Genomic DNA, 17,778 nt, shown 5'->3' with positions numbered 1-17,778 from the left:
ATTGAAGCTGGAGATATTTGTGAACCTTCCTCCTCCAGTGAGCTGTTTTAATTCTTCACCATCGTTCACTGTTGAATGTGAGACATGTCAGAGCTTGCATCTATCTAATCTGTTGGTTGTTGGATCACTTAGCCTTATCTATCACTCGCTTATGCTATTTGTGTAAATAGTCCTGTAGCTTCAGTAGGTGTTTATCATATTTATTTGTATGTCTAATGCTACTGTTAGCATTCCCAACTATCATCTGAAACAGTTGATCACTGGCCTGATGGTTGTTAAACTTGGGTGGGAAGCATACTTGGCCATAGGGTTGAAGAGTGTGTTGGAGTATATTGCTGCTGATGTCCCACAGTGCATCATGGAGGCCCAGTCTGTGATTGTTAGATCTGTTTGAAATCCCATTTTGCAAAGTGTAGTGCCTCAACATTATGGAGGATATCCTCAATGTGAAGGTAAAATTTTGACCCAAAAGGACTGAGATGGTCACTTATGTTGAGTCAGTCATGGGTAGATTATCTGTGATTAACTGTTTCTTGCCCTCTTGGTTGCTCCCCACCTTCTGCATGTCTTTCAGCACTCCACAAAATACAAGGACATGTGAATAAAATTGCAAATATTGCTATTCTGCAAATAAATTTAAACATTTGAGAATTTGGGGTAGTAAATAAGTTGCAGGTAAAAATGGTAAATTATATACAGGACCAAAGATCTTGCACCTCTTTTTTTCCCATTTGTTTTCGGGATATGGCATCTGTGTAAACCAGCATTTATTGCCCATTCCTACTTATCTAGACTGGGGTGTGGGTCTGAAATCCACAGGTAGGCTAGAGCAGGTAAGGATGACAAATTTCCTTTTTTAAAGACCGTAGTGAATCAGTTAAGTGTTTTTGACAATCTGCATTTATTATGTGGTCACTGTGCAGGAAAAAAAGTTAACATTTTGAGTCGAGTGATCCTCCTTTTAACATTCTGTTCCAGGTTTGTTTCAGGTCTTCAGCAGTTTTTATTCAAACATGATTTTTGAAGTAGGCTTACTGTGGCTTGAATATGCACACTATTTAGTTATAACTTGGTCATTACTAATTCTTTTGAAAATTCTTTTTCAGTATCCATATGCATTTGGACTACTCCTGGCTTCAAGCTGGTGTATCCTTGTTTGCCTCAGCCGACTGTACATGGGGATGCATTCTATTCTGGTGAGTAAATCATGAGATTTTGAATTATATTATTGTTTGATTAGAGCTATTAAGATTTTTTTTGAAGTTTTAAAATATCAAAAGTGACATCTTGGCATTGCAACAGCATTTGTGTTCTATACTAGAAGCCTACAAACGTCTGTCTTTGTTCACATGCTAAAATCTACTGTCCTTGGAAATGCACTGTTCGAACATTTGAAGTCTACCATTGGTCAGTAAGGTGGTGCTCTTTGAAATTGAAATAAAAATCGATTTTATTTTTAAATCAGACCTATAACAATTTAATTTTCTAATTTTACGTAATGTTTCTTTCCATTTCTCCATCCTGTGGAAAATCAGTTGATACTGTGTACACTCATGTACACCACAATAGGGTACTGAAGAGCTACTTATACAATGATGCTTTCTCTGATCTGGAAAAACTCTGCATTAGCTGGGTTTGACTCTGAGCATATTTGTAGCCTGTTTGATTCACTGTTTCCTGTAATCATTAGCATCAGCGACATTGTAACTTTGACAACCGTGTAAAAGTAGGGTTTCATCAAGTTACTGATGCAGCTCCAAGACATTGTTGACAACTGTAGTATGCTGTCACTTTTACACTCTCTAGACTGGTACTGTTTTAAAAGTAAGCACACACATACATTTCAGCTTATGGATTCAAATCTAGGGTTAATAGCTTCAAAATTGTCAATTTTTTGGCCTGTATGTGATGTGGATTTGGCTGTTGACATTCTGACATTTTCGCACACCGAAAACCTGCATCACTCCATCTTCCACACAACCTGGAAACATGGGGTACTTAGTGTTGATTATTGATTTTAAGTACCTTGAGCAATCATTTAAGGCTTTCTCCTCATTTCTTACCTGCATAATGATACAATACTACAGGTCATTCTGCTGTAACGTGTGTTTCATTAACATGAATTTGCTATAATGCAATTGGCAAATTGGGGACGCTGTTTTTAAATGAACTTTTAAAACATGTTGGCTGTAACACGGTTACATCGCCAACATCTTTAAGTGCCATTTCTAAAGCATGATTTTTCTATACTGCATAGTTGAACAAGAATGCAACAAAGCTAGATATATTTGATGTTGGCAAATATATCCAGCTTTGTAAAACCAGCATTTTTATGTTGCTGAAAATCGTCATTAATGTGTATGGTTAAAAAGTCATAAGACTCATACAGCATGGAAATAGACTTTTTTTGGTCCAACCAGTCCACGCCAAATATGTTCCCAACCTAAACTACTCTTCTGCCTTTTAGGACTCTGCAACTGCACAGGATTAACGTCGGTTTTCACCAATTTCCTGATCTCCCCCCGGCCAACCTTTTTTTTTAATCCCAGTTCTAACCCTCCAACTCGGCACTATCCTCTTGACCTGCAGCCCCCCCGCCCCGCCCACAAGCCTCACTACTGATGAAGGCCTCACGCCCAAAACATTGCTTCTCCCATTCCTTGGATGCTGCCTGACCTGCTGTGCTTTTCCAGCACTACACTCCAGACTCTGATCTCCAGCGTCTGCAGTCCCTACTTTCTCCCAACCTAAACTAGTTCTACCTGCCTGTGCTTAGCCTGTATCCCTCCAAAGCCTTTCCTATTTGTGAACTTATCCAAATGTCTTTTAAACATTTGTAACTGTACCTTTATCAAGTTTGAGCATAACTGGGGTGAAACCATGAAGGGATCTAAATATGTGTGACTTCTAAATTTTAACAGAATTAATAGAATTTAATAGAATTAGGAGCCATTGAGTGAGAATTGCTTGAAGCATGGCACTCCAACTGGAATTCTATCAACAAACACACTGATTTGGATCCCATTTACATGCACCCACCCCTTGGGAAAATAACATGAAATGACATCAGCAGCCCAAGGAAACTTAAACACCGAAATAAAACACAGGCCAAACCACCAGTGCTTCACAGTACGCTCACTGATGATGTTACCTTTTATGGTGACAAAACTTCTGAAAACAACCTTCCAGCTCAGTAAGCAAACTTGCATCCAGAGCAGAACACCATATAAGAGACAGCTAGATATAAATCAAACAAATTGAGTCTGCCATACAATTAACTGTAGAGTTGGATAAGGAAACCACCAATTCAACAAACTTTAAAATCTACAGAAGAGCAAATCCTTTTTTTTCAAAACCAGGAGTGACAGACCAGTGAAAGATGTATCACCTGGAGTTGGTTATAGAATGTGTGCATGCCAGAGTCACTGCACTGTCATTTGCCTTTGATGCAAACATGGAGGCATTTCTTCTGGTCAAAGCGATAGCCTGAGAGTAATTAAAAGATTTTTTTTGTTGTAATTTAATGTAAACAGATTGCCCTTATTCTAGGGGACATCAGTGAAGGGGGAGTCGGTGATTTTTCTCTTCACTTTTCTGCTACTAACTACTAACGTACAATCCTCTTTTCAAAATAACAGGGCCTTGAAATATCTTTACTCTACAATATCACAATGTAGTCTAATAGTATTGACATTAGGCACAATGTTATAGTGTAAACAATATTTTTTAGTGTTTGCCTTTCACTTGGGTTGGGCAGCAAGCATTTTAAGGGATAACTTTTGACTGCAACATTATTGAATTACCTTTTTTTTTTGTGGTCATTTATTTCTGACCACATTAGTTATTCACTTTGCTTGCTGCTATATGGGGTCCAGTTCCAAGATTTAGTCCCACTGGGAAATCCAGCGTTGTGATTTTTGTTTTTAGTAGATTTGATTAGAGATGTCATGTGTAATTGTACAAAAACCAGAGGAAAGGTAAGTACAACACAGATTTAGGGAGCTTGGTCTCCTCTTTTTTTTTTATTTAATTTTAAAGCGATTTTAACAGTTTTAAAAGCATACATGCCCTTCCTATTTTTTTAAATATGAAATTATTTTGGAGAAGGGTAGGACCTGCAGGTAACCTATATAATCTCCAGTGCCAGCGACTTTGATATCAAGGACATTTTATTAACATTTGTGTTTTTCATATGCTAGACAATGCTTTAAATCTCATAAGCTTTCATTGTTGTGGGCAGGTTAGACTTGGTTTAATGCTGCAAACACTGACAAGTAGAATGACTGACTGCAGTGAAGCCACTGTTCTTTTAACAGTGCACTTAATTTTGACCTGTTGAAACTTGTGTCTGCCTCAGTTCCATGCTATCGTGGACTTTATCCAACATTCTCACTCGAGCTTCATTTGATGACATAGTCTGTTTTTCTGTTGTATATCCTATTTGTCTCTACCACTCCATACTGGTGAAAACTGGTAGACAAACTCGGGTCTGGCAGCATCTGTGGAGTGAGGAAAAACTTTTAAGATCGGAGTCATGCCAGACTTGAAATGTTAACTTTGTTTCTGAAATGTTAATTTTGTTTCTGTCTCCACTGATGCTGCCAGACATACTGACACTCCCCTGCATTATGTTTCAGATTTCCAGTATCTGCAGCATTTTGTTTATGGTACATTCACCCCTCTTCACAACTTTAAACATCTGTCTACTATCGTCACCCTCTTTATGCATTCATTTACATATTTATTTCTGTCATTTAATCAACCTCTTTGAATGTATAATGACCTCTCGAAACAGGTGGGACATAAACCCAGCCAGTCTAGCCTAGAGGTAGGGGCACTTCCCTAATGTCATAATGTGCTCTTTTTTTTTTCTCTCTTGTCTAGTTTTCCCCTGAAATGCAACTATTCTGTTTTATTCAACCATTCCTGTGGTGCAAAGTTTTACCTTGCCATAGGGTGAAGATGCTTTTTCTGAATTGTCTATTGGATTTTCTGATGACTGTGTCTACTTTAAGTTCGATCTCACATGAGGAAACGTTACTTTCTGTATCCACTCTGTCATTACAATTAAAAGCTATTGTTAGGTTACTCCCTGAGCCACTACCTCAACAAGAGAATTAAAAATCTCACAACACCAGGTTATAGTCCAACAGATTTATTTGGAAGTACAAGCATGGAGTGCTGCTCCTTCATTTAGGTAGCTACCTAACCAAAAACTTTGTACTTGCAAATAAACCTGCCGGACTATAAACTGATATTGTGATTTTTAACTTTGTGCACCCCGATCCAACATCAACACCTGCACATCACATCATGGTTTACAAGAGGGAAGAAACTCGGCCTGTCAATTTATTTCTTTCTATACCAATACAGATCTGGTATCATGGTTTGTTATCACTCTATATATCTTCTCGGGCCCCCTGCATCCTCTATGCAACGTAGCAACCAATACAGTGCACCAGATAATAAATGTGGTTCAATATAGTTTCAATATAACTTGTGATTCTACCTCTCTCTAAATAAAGCTTTGCACTTGGTTTGCTTTTCTTTACCCAGGGCCCTTTTTTTTTGGCATTTTGATTTCTACTTTTCCATCTTTTCATTTTTCCTTCTCTAGTGTCTCCCTATTCAGTTTTCCATCCTCTGCCACTATAATTTAGGGATTTTTACTGCACTCATCCACTGGATGCAACCTGTCCAGCATGTACATATCCTATGTTTCCCAGAATTAGTGTTGATGCCTCCGGGATCTCCCTCTCTCCTCTGTTATCACTTCAACCATGCATTCAGCTGTTCTCTTACGTTGCTAATCTTACTGGCATGTGGTACTGTACATAATCCTGTGACTTAAATTTATTTTGGGATCCTGTTTTGTGTTTATTCACTACTCCTTAGGCCTCATCCCTCTTTATACTCCTCTTGTTATTGATGTCAACTGTGATGTCTGTCTGGATGTTCATCCTCCCCCCTTCAGAATGTTTTGTTAGGTTTCCTTCTTGAGCTTACATGCTTGATTTAACTGCAGTACTCCAACTTCTGTGAACAGCCACAATTTATTTAAGCAATTACAATTAGGCTGGAGGATCATTTAACACTCTTGACACGCTGTGCAAGCATCACTAAGTGAGGCTTCCTGAACAAGAGAACCATCCTCCCTATAGACAGGGTTTTGTATCCCAGTCAGCCATGATGCACAACACAACCCCCTGTCACTCTATAGTCACACTCCAAAAGCAATGTGAAGTGATTAGGCTGCTCCTCAAGGTGGTCTCTGACTTGGACTGCTCCTCAAACTGCAGCATTTAAAGTATGATTTAGATTCACATCTGAAAACGGTGCTGCCAGTTTATTCCTAGGAATCTCAGCCAGTATTTAGTCAAGTTATTGACACAACATACAATGATTGATTGACAACCAGGAATTACTAGTTCATGCAGTATGTAGGATCCCCAGGATCTTCCCACGTGGAAACATGTTCACCAGTAAAGTTCTTAAATCCACAGTCTTTAGTGACTACTCCACCCCCTCCAAGTTGAGTAGTAACAAGCCAATTGTACAAAATCTCCTTCTGTAAAGTTCAACCTGTAAACAAAATCCAGTCTAGCAGGGGTTGGTTCTGTTGTGTACAGTGGATAAGGAGCCCAGGCCTCTGGAGATGCAAGGATCAGTGCTGTTCCTGCAAGGCCTTTGGGAGCACACTTCACTGCATGGAACTCCAAATGTGTGGGGTTAGGTGTAGCCATCAGTTTTGCTTTTGGCTATCTTCATGTTTGTCTTTGCAGATTCCAACCAGAGAGTATGGATTTTCAGGATCAAATCAAATGCAGTTTAATGCAGTCTTTGCTTCTGCTCGCACTTTGCTGTGCAATGCAACAAAGCCAACTGGCTGTCTTGATAGCTTGATCAGTAAATCTTCTTATCCCTTAAATGGTCGAAACTGTGGTTTAATATCCATAGGAAGGCCACTGACCAGCCTATGGATCTCCTCTTCATGGTTGTTAGCTTCTGTTTTTGTGCTCATGACTGGGCAGCTGATTGAATTTGTTGTGTCCCCCTATTCTGGGTAGGAGCAGTTGACAGAATGGGGGCGATAAGTTCCAGCGCCAATTGTCTATCAGAAGTGCTGAGCAAGGTTCCCAGGAATGTGATTTGGCACTCATTATTCCGAAACATTATTCGCAGACCAGACATGTCAGGAGGTACCTCCCACTTTATTCCCATTTGATAGTCCAGCTTGGTGTTTCAACCCCAACTCCTTATTTTGCCTGTTTTTCTCTACTCCATTTAACCTCAACACTGACTCTTCAGCACTTCCCAAAACTTAGGGTTTCCTATGTCTTGCATCTAATCCCTCTTTTTGATGTGAGTTATTCTCCCAGCTGGCCTGTTTAGATTTATTTGTTATTTCCTCAGCAATCTTACTCCATTTGGTCCCCAAATTACGTTTCCAAATTGCTTCCTCTGCTTTTAAACCTATATCTATGTTCCAAGTTCCTCCCATTGGCTGTATTTCATTTCCCAACTTTTTATTTAAGCATCCTGACAGGCGCCTGAACCATTCTTCATTTTGGGGGTCATCCTGGCATAACTGATACAAAGCGGTTCCGACATCAGACTTATCAAACGTCCGTGCCATTTTCTTTTGTCTCAACTTCCTAACTTCTCTCTATACACTAGTTCAGAGTCCTCAGTCTCCACACTCACTTCAAGGTCCAGACCTTCACCGGGGGATTTCCCCTCTTAGACTGGCTAAGGCAGAGTGATTGTCTCGATCACAATAGTTTTCCTTTTATCTTATGTACTATATTCCGGGGCCTCAGTCTGCTATTAAGGACTCTTAACCTCTGAATTCCAGGGATACTGTAGCCTCCATGGAACGAAATTGTCTGTGTACAAGTGTGTAAGTTAGCTCAGAGGTTCCATCACTAGAGTCCTAGGAGATGAGGGGTCAACTGAGTGAAAGGTTAGTGAGAGATCAAGGTAAATCTTACCTAGTTAGCCCATCCATCTCCTGTCACCATCACATGAACAATCACTTACTCAGTCCACCTAGAAGCTCCCTAATATGTTGGAATCCCACTCGTCAACAAATGTGAAGTTCCCTTGAGATTCCTACATGCTTGATGCAACTTCAATACGCCAATTTTCTTTGAACAGTCATGATTTTATTTCAGCAAGCACAAGTTGTTTTTTGGAGGATCACTTGACACACTCTGCAAGCATCTCAAAGAGAGTGTTAAGTAAGGTTCCCTGAACAAGGAAACCACCCTCCCTTTTTTTTAAATACAAGGTTTTATATCTGTCAGTCAAGCATGCAGGACAAGCCACCCACCCACATGTCCCCCATAGTCACATGCCACCAAAAAACAATGTATGGTTAGGTTATTCCTTTTTAAACTGCAGCATAAATGTATCTAAAACAGCTCTAAAGAGTATGATTTTAGATTGTCATGTCTGCCTGCAAGTGCAAGACAGAAACTCCTTCCCCAACGCCCCCTCGGGCACATCCAATTTCTTATGTCAGCAGAACAAACTAACCCTTTAACATCTCAAAATGGCCTGCTGACTAGTCAGTGACAGTTATGACCCTGGTAGAAGGAATAAAATGTCCTATTCTGGTGTCATTGATGCAGCTGCAGAAATATCTATCTATTCCCCTTTATTATAGAATCCCTTATCAATTTACTCCCCTTTTTCCCCTTTTCCCTTGTGAGTAGTGTCTCTTGGTTTCTCAGGGAGATGAAACCTCTCCCCTAGCACATGCAAAACAGATTCTCTGTTGGGGGGTGTGAAGATAAATAGCAGCCTTGCACTACCTGTCTCGTACTTTCACTGTTGATTGTCTGTTCTGCCTGCAGCTTTTGTAGATGCTCCAGTGATTCCACATACTGCTTCTGATCCAAAATGCAGGGCTGCAGCTGAAAAAGTTTCATGCACATGGAAGTGGCCCAAACTTAACAAATTGTACAGTAGTAGCATTACACGTGAATAGTCTGGAGTCACTTGAAGAATGGCAGATTCCTTTCCTAATGTAACAATCAACATTTACTTTCTGGTTGTTATTAGAATCTTGAATCTTGATTCCAGATTGTTTAAAAATTAAGTTCACACTCTACTAGCTGCCATGGTGGGATTCAAACCTGGGTACCCAGAACATTATCTGGGTTTCTCGATTAATTGTCAGCAATCATATCATTAGATCACCACCTCCTTTCTACTTAAATACTAAATCTAAATCAAACACCAAATGCATTTGCTGTATAACCAATCAATTCTCAGCTTTCCTGTGTGTGACAGCTTTTTTCCCTCAGTTGGGCCAGCTGCCAAGTCAGGTCTGACTCTGCATTGCTGTTTCTCTCCCTGACTGCAGGTAAGTCTCTCCCACTTGTTAAAAAAAAATAAAACTTCAGATTGGTCAAATGTGATTTTCCCCTTCATAAATCCATGTTGCCAATGATCACTCATGCAATTATCTTCTAAATATCCAGTGGTCATATAGTATATAATAGATTCTAATATTTTCCATACCACAACAATCTTTGTGTATCTTGCTATTTTACTACTTTTTATTCTCTCTTCCTTATTAGTAGTATGTTCAGCTTAACAGGCCTGTTGTTTGCAATTTTCTCTCTTGCTTAAGCAGTAAGGTTACATTTTGTAACTGCATTCACTCTCTGTACTCATGTCTTTCGATGCTGCTTAGCATGATGGTTATTTGGGTTCTGAGGATTGTTTAAAGTTTACTCCACTTAACATTTCCATTATTAACAACCTCTCACTAGATCCTTGGGTTTTAATTATTTCAGGTAGGCTTCTTTTCCATTCCTCTATTTGCTATTTTAAACTAACTAAACTGGATTCTCTGAAATGGACTTGCATTTGTCTTTGTTAATCTGTTTCCCTTTTTGTTTAACTTTTTTTGTTTTTGAAGCTTTTACAATCTGTTCTTGCTATTTTAAACTCCATTCTTTCTTTATTAATTGTCTGTCTTCCTCTTGCATTCTGAAATTCTCTCAATTCGCAGGTTTACCATTTTTTTGCAACTTTGTAACCCCCCCCCTTTGTGATTTTTATTCAACTTTGTTCACCACAGCACTCTGGTTTTTCCTGTTGGTTATTTTTGCCTTTGTAGAAATTTTATTCTAAGGAGGATTTCAGTTGAAAAATCAATTGTTGAGATCCTATGCAAATTATCCCTACACATCATTTGGCTAGTGGCCTTTAAATGGAATACATTTACAACTATTTTATTTATAATTGCTTCAATGAGGCGGCAAAACCCAAAGTGCTTCATTGGTGTATTTTAAAGCAATAAGGAGACAATAGGGCAAATGACCAACCAGTTGAGCAAACCTAATTTAAACCAAAAAAAAATCAGGTTTAGGGAAGAATGCACAGCTTAGACTCTTAACAGCTGAAGGCATGAATGCCAATCATGGGGAAAGTAGGAGCTGGAGTAGGCTATTCAGTATGGTCATGGCAAATCCTCCATCTCCGTGCCATACTCCCACTTGCTTTCCTTTATCAGGGCAACAAGGTTGAAATATTTGGTCATTGGTTGGTTGATTTTGTAGTTTGTGAATCTTGCTTTTTGAGATGTGGTCAGAAGCTTCATTTGAATTCCCTTATATTAACTTTGTCTGTTTTCTAATAGGATGTCATTGCTGGTGTGCTTTATAGCATCTTGATCCTGATAATCTTCCACCCAGCTTTGGACATAATTGACAACTTCAACTTGACCTACCAGTATGCTCCTTTATTCATCATCAGCCTTCACTTAGGAATGGGACTCTTTTCATTTACCCTCGACACGTGGAGCACATCCCGTGGTGACACTGCTGAAATTCTAGGCACTGGCGCAGGTATCGCTTGTGCATCTCATTTCAATCACATGTTTGGCATATTACCAGACCCCCCTCTTGATGCTCTACCGTTTTCTCCCCCAGTAATCTCAGTTAACCTTATTGCAAGAGCATTTTTACGTTTTGTCATTGGTGTAATTGTTCTGTTACTAACCAGAGCAGTGCTAAAAGCATGCACTATCCCGCTGGCCTGCAAGATATTCCGTATTCCATGCACTGATATCCGCCAGGCACGTAAGAGAATGGAGGTGGAACTTCCCTATCGTTACATGACATATGGAATGGTAGGATTTGTGGCACTCTTTCTGGTTCCCTCCTTATTTAATTACCTGAATCTCTCTTGATGGGAGGAAAGGTCCTTTTGACAGAGCCATTGATTGCAAGCTGGAATGCTAGATTTTAGACGGCAAAGTTCCAGATCGGTTGCTTGTTCTGCCTGAACCCTTGAGCAGACCTCTGTTTGTTTGGCCACATTCACTTTCAGGCAACTAACTACAGGTGTAAATTAAGATATGGTCACTTTTGAAGAAGTTGGTGGTTTTTCCTATATCCAAGTGGAAGATTTTTGAGACTCCAGTCCATACAAGAAGCTGAAGACCATAAAAGGAGAAGGAAATCTAAATTGTTATGAAAATGCTTATGAATAAAGATCCTGCAAAAGCTTATTTAAATCTGTGCAGAATAAGTACAAGTATGATGAGTGACTGAAGTTTCAGGTATCTAACAGTTTATTCAATTGTGCCTTTTTAGTTTTATTGAAATGAATTGCTGCAGTTTCACCAATGGTTATCGTTAATTTTAATTGCCTCAGATGATGAGTTGTGCAACTTTTTTTTGACATTCCATTGCTGTTTTAGTCTGTAATTTAAGTTTGGGTCACGGTCCTAATTTGCAACTGAAAGATACCCTCCAAGTGCTGCAATTAAGAAATTTTTATCAGAGTACTGATTTTTTTTTCCTCTTTTTTCCTAATTTTAGTTCGTCACGTTGGGTACCAACACCCCATATAAAACAAACACTCATTTGAAATCCTTGACACTCTGTTTATTGTTTAGATTTTCAACCTGAGGTGATAGTTAAATCTGATTACTTATGCCCCACATTTTAGACACCACATAGGATTGGACACCTGATCAAATGAAGTACTGACAACTAAAAGTTTTATTTCCCCAGTTGAAAGTTGAATCTCGTTCACTTCAACTGTCCTCCTGAAGGCACAAACCAATGTAACATGATTTGACAATCCTTTCATCATTGCAAGAAATTTGTAATGTGCTAAGTCTCTTCTGTGTTCTAAACTCTGTCAAAAGAGAAGGTACTGCAATTTGTTCAATGTTTCCAAGATGTTGGAAAATTGCATCTTTTGCAGTGAATCAATGATAAAGCAATAGCTTGATAAATGTAGGTCTTGCAGACTGGTGGGAGACACTGTGGTAATAAGGGAGAAGCAGAAATTGCTCCAAATTTGAGATTAGGCATTACTACATAGGTTCCTACATTGATAACCACTTTGTGGACAATACTAAACAATTTAGTGATTTCTTCCACTAAAATAAGCCATGATATGTTTTTTGTTTTCCCTGCATGGCTCTTGCAGCTTTGCCCTATATGTAATGATGAATCTACTACTCTGTGTATGAGGAAACTATTAAAGTACTATTCTGATTTCTTTAGTTCTTGATTTGTATTTGCATGACTTGTTACGAAGGATATGAAAGCTGACCTTTATTTGAAAGCTGTTCAATAAATGGACCATCTTGTCTTTCAAGGTTGGGGGGAGATTGTGTTTAATCTTTTCCTGCAGTTTAAACCTTTCCCAAAAAGATAACATGCAAGTTTTACATTTTGCAAGAAATTTCCTGTTTTCAGTGCATCTGTTTGTCAGTCCCAATGTTTTGCACAGTTCGTCACCTGAGGTAACAGTGTTGCTTTTTAGTAGTTTGTGAATGTGGATTGGGTGACCTGTGTAACCATTGATCATACAGGAACTGTATGTGAAAGTACACAACATTAATCGCTACCATACCGTTATGACAAAGTTGATTTTTAATCTATAGAATGAACATTTTTGTTTCCTATGCTCATTGCCTTATTCCATGTAGCAGAAAGCCCAACAGGAAGAATGTTTGTTTGAACAGAACTAGCATAACATTTTGTGCACTCATGTGTGGAGGAATTGCTGGTTGTATTTGTATTCATATTACCTGCAGTATTCCATGTCACTCTGAAGACTGACTATGACTATAACTGTTTTTCAACTGACCACAAAATTTCAATTTGTTCTTGTCTTAAAAATCAGGCACTCCAATGTCACCTCTTATGAAATTTTTTGTATCATCTGTACTTTTTACTGTGGGATGTATAATCATTGTCTGGTTGAACACATACTCCAAAGATCCTGCTTTTTTCTTTAAAAAATGTGTAGCTACAGTTTGTTGCTGAGAAAAAAATCCCTCCTTACTTTCTGTTGAAAGTTTTTTTTCTTAAATCATTTAAGACTGCAAACATTTATCAAATTTTCTTGTATCATACTTGTATCATTCTGAAATGATATCAGGCTCTGCATTCATGGAATTAATGAAAACAGAACTGTAATGTGCTGTAGGCAAGTTTTACATTTTGCAAGAGAAGGAGTGTCCTGTGGATCATGCGAATGACCAGAAAAGTTTCTTCTGAAAAAAAATCAATCAGTGTCTCTGGATATTCCTCCCATTGGGCTTTTAGCTTACTGGATTATACAGTATTGATGTACAGATTGAAGATTGACTGGTGTTAAACTATTGCTGGATTTTTAATGTAAAAAGTGTCACTCCTGTACTTGATGTGAGAGTACTTTTTTATTTGTATAATTTGTCTTGGGACAGTACATCTTATTCAAACTATGTAATTCTAAGCATAGGCATGAAAAAGATTCTACTGAACCTGATTGTTTACATTTTTTTTAAAAATCCACTTTCAAATTTATTTTGAGATGGATCTTATTTTACCTTTGCTAGAAATAGCGAGGTTGGTTACTTCTATATTTCAGCAGTATTCCATGATATTACACTTTGTCTTGTATTCTATTCCATTACACTTTGCATAGAGATGTAAATTCACTGTCATTTGATATTCCTGAAGTAAAAGTATTGATGTAACATGGAGAGGAGATGGGCAAAATTAGTTAATACATTTTGTTCTCAAAAGTACCATTTTTGTGGAAATCCAATTATCCCATAGCATTTAGTACTTGGCTAAAGCCATCTAAAATCTTTAGACAAGATGTCAGCAGATCCCAGTATGGTGAGACCACTAACCAACTATGCTGCAATACTTTGTTGAATTGTATGGAATGTTTTTGGTAAAGTGGGATGTACTTTGGTTGGAGTCTGAAGTTTTTTACTTTTGAATTAGCTTTTGTTTTATTATCTGGCATCACTACTTATTTCTCCTCTATCCCACCCACACTCCCATTCCCCCCCCACCCCACCCCACTCGTCCATCCTTACATTTTGCACCTGTGCATGCATATATATTACACGCATAGTCCTTGGAAATGTTTAAACTACATTTTATGGTTTTTCACTGATTTTTTTTTTGTGAGAAGTTTTGATAGTGACAGCAGATGCATTAGGAAGCTTCTGACCTACTGCAATGGTATCTTTCCCTTGTATAACTTCCTGCATAACTTAAGTAGACAAAATGAAGAATGACAAATTTATTCTTGTGCAAACATAGCTGAATGTCCTGGATTTCGACTATTGTTTTCCCTTCCTTTGCCAGTGATCTCTCTGCTGTTAAACAGTCTGTCAGAAATTCAAAAGCCTTTTGAACCTACCCCTGCCAAGTTACTTACCTGATTTAGGGTGGTTTCATGAGCCTTTATCTTGATGTCACTGATGTCAAAGAAGGGAAAATTGGCTTGCTCAACATAATGAATGCATTATTGAGATGCATGCGTGGAGCTTGGTAATGATCGGTCCTGATTGTGATGCAGACTGCTCTGTATGATTTGACCAGGGGTAATCTGGTGCACTGTAACATTCTCCCAAATATTACATAGTGCATCTCCCACTATCCTGATACTCAGAGAAAGCCTAAAGAGCAAATTGTGCATTTTTGTCTCTGTAAACATTCTCTCTCTCTCTCTCTCTCTCCTTTTTTGTTTTGGATCAATACTGCAAAGGTTAATTCTTAAGCAAGGATCTTCCAAAGGGGCATATGCTGATTTCTGTCATGTGTTGAACACACTTGTCAGCTCATAGCATAAAATTATGGATGTGATACATAACATTCAAGTTCAAAAAAAATCATTTTATGAAACATTTATGTACTTGAATAGGAGGTTTTTTTTGTTCAGCCCTTACTGTTGATTTTGATTTATGGAAAACCAGTTTAAATGTGGACTGTTGGTTTTAATGTAAGAATAAATGTTATATAAAACTACATTTGAAACTATATAAACAATATAATCATTCTAAGCATGGAACTTTTAGATTATTGTGGTCCAATAATCCCATTGGTAAATTTCCCTCTTTATTCCTAAGTGAGGCTTGTTGGTTTCATGCCCGATTAAGATTTTTCAATTTTTTTTTGAATGGTATGACCAAAGGTAGAGCTGAAAATGTGTTGCTGGAAAAGCACCGCAGGTCAGGCAGCATCCAAGGGCAGAAGAATCGACGTTTCGGGCATGAGCCCTTCGGAAATGAGGAAAAGGGTGCTGTTCGAGGGATTTGACTGAGATAAGGTGGGGGGGGAGGGAAATCGGAGTTCATGCCTTGTGGTTGGAGGGTTCCTAGGCAGAAGATGAGGCACTCTTCCTCCAGCCGTCTCGTTGCTATGGTCTGGCGATGGAGGAGTCCAAGGACCTGCATGTCCATGGTGGAGTGGGAGGGGGTGTTGGAAGTGTTGAGCCACGGGGTGGTTGGGTTGGTTGGTGTGGGTGTCCCAGAGGTGTTCTCTGAAACGTTCCGCAAGTAGGCGGCCTGTCTCCCCAATATAGAGGAGGCCGCATCTGGTGCAGCAGATGCAGTAAATGATGTGTGTGGAGGTGCAGTTGAGTTTGTGGCGGATATGGAAGGATCCCTTGGGGCCTTGGAGGGAAATAAGGGGGGAGGTGTGGGTGCAAGTTTTGCATTTCTTGCGGTTGCAGGGAAGGTGCCAGGAGTGGAGGTTGGGTTGATAGGGGGTGTGGACCTGACGAGGGAGTCACGGAGGGAGTGGTCTTTTCAGAATGCTGATAGGGAAGTGGAGGGAAATCTATCTCTGGTGGTGGAGTCTGTTTGGAGGTGTCGGAAATGATGACGGATGATATGATTGGATGCTGCCTGACCTGCGCTTTTCCAGCAACACGTTTTCAGCTCTGATCTCCAGCATCTGCAATCCTCACTTTCTCCATGACAAAAGTAGATCCCTGTAACTTTTTTTTAAAAAATGCATTCTAGATTGATGGAACTTTAATGCAAAAGTGAGTTTCACCATTTTAATAAGTCATCCCCCTTTTCAGTGCTGAACAATCTAATGCATCATTCTGTTTAGACAAAAAAAAGTCACTGAAAAATGAAAGTGCGGTTAGAGAACTGTGAAGCCATAGTGTTTCTTAACCCTTTATGGGATAAACAAAATACAATTCAAGTTTGTAATTATTTTCTAAAAATTCCTAAAAGGGTTAAAAAAATTGAGTAAAAGTGCTTTATTTGCAATTCCTTAGGTATCAAAAGGATTTAGTTTTTTTTTCTGAAGTTAAATCTATTGGCCATTAACAGTACACGATCTGACTGTGTTCTTCCAATAATTTGGCTTCCATAACTTCCACATACACATGAATTGCCAATTTGTTGAAAGTGTATGGATGTTCTGCTGCACCTAATTGGCTCCATGCAAGTACTGTGCACGTGGAGGTGGCAGGTGCAAGACTTTGGAAAGTGCAAGTTATACATGGGAGTGGTTCATTAGAAAGTTCTTAGTACAGGGTTAGGACAACACTGGCGATCAGTGAATTCCTGTAAAAGTTTTGCATTCAAGAATATGTCCCATCTCTCTGTAGAAACCAATAATGTCATCTTAAAGAGCCCCTGCCATTTCAGCTGGCTAAAATCTGGAGAGAGGGGTAATATAGTTAAGATTATTTGTGGAGTCCTGGCAAGATAACAGCATATTACCTGACTAGAATTGCATTAATTGTAAACTCTATCAAAACAATTCCAAGGTTGTGGACATAAATATATCTATTATGACATGTATTGCTATTGATTGTATATGGATTAGTAAATTTGTGAAGCCACTCCAAACTCAACAAAAATGAATGATAAATCTTTGGGTCACTGTGCCAGCTCATCCATGCATGGGATTCTTAGAAGTACACAGATTTGTGAAGTGATTGAAATTAGCTTATTTTTTAAAAAAAAATTTGCTTCCTATTTACTCTTTGATCTTGGTTAAACTTTAACCTTTTTTTGTTTATTCTTCAAACTAGCTAAAGGTTTTTGTGATGACCTTGCCTTTCCTTGCTGATACAACTTTTCACTAATGCTCTTAACCATTAACTTTAATTAATTGAATTGTAATCTGTGACTAAGATATGGAGGTAAGTTCTTTCTCAACAGGTTTTTTTTTAAAAAAAAAGCACTTAAAGCTATTGGAATTTGAGATTGTCCAATTTAGCCCCAAACTATGGTGAACAAGAAATCCTTTAGCCCAGCTGACTAGAACGTTTGTTTGTGTGCAACCATTATATAGAAAAATTGAGAATTTGGATGACCTGATTATGGAAATTTGATATATTGCAATTTTCAGTATATTTTTCATTACAGTAAATCAAAATTTCCGGTCAGAGGGCATGTAGGGAAGGAAATTGCTCAAAGACTAATGTAGAAACATGGTACGATTCTTGGTTGACGCGCACACCTGCAGCAGATTTGGAAAAATCCACAGATAT

At 38.6% G+C, this 17,778-nt stretch overlaps 1 protein-coding gene across 1 annotated transcript in view; it reads left to right on the top strand.

Annotated features, from left to right (window-relative positions):
- sgpp1b (sphingosine-1-phosphate phosphatase 1b) overlaps positions 1-12,527 on the top strand; it is a 59,494-nt gene extending 46,967 nt beyond the window's left edge. Inside the window, exons 2-3 of the mRNA XM_060829344.1 lie at positions 1,107-1,196; positions 10,655-12,527. Coding sequence (XP_060685327.1) covers positions 1,107-1,196; positions 10,655-11,206 — 642 coding nt within the window. The 3' untranslated portion in view covers positions 11,207-12,527. The remainder of the gene's footprint in view (positions 1-1,106; positions 1,197-10,654) is intronic.
- Positions 12,528-17,778: the final 5,251 nt, after the last annotated feature.

The sequence above is a fragment of the Hemiscyllium ocellatum genome, chromosome 8 (assembly GCF_020745735.1).
Source record: "Hemiscyllium ocellatum isolate sHemOce1 chromosome 8, sHemOce1.pat.X.cur, whole genome shotgun sequence".
NCBI classification, from domain to species: domain Eukaryota; kingdom Metazoa; phylum Chordata; class Chondrichthyes; order Orectolobiformes; family Hemiscylliidae; genus Hemiscyllium; species Hemiscyllium ocellatum.
Note: the sequence above shows the minus strand (reverse complement) of the source record. Positions and strands in the feature narration are given on the sequence as shown.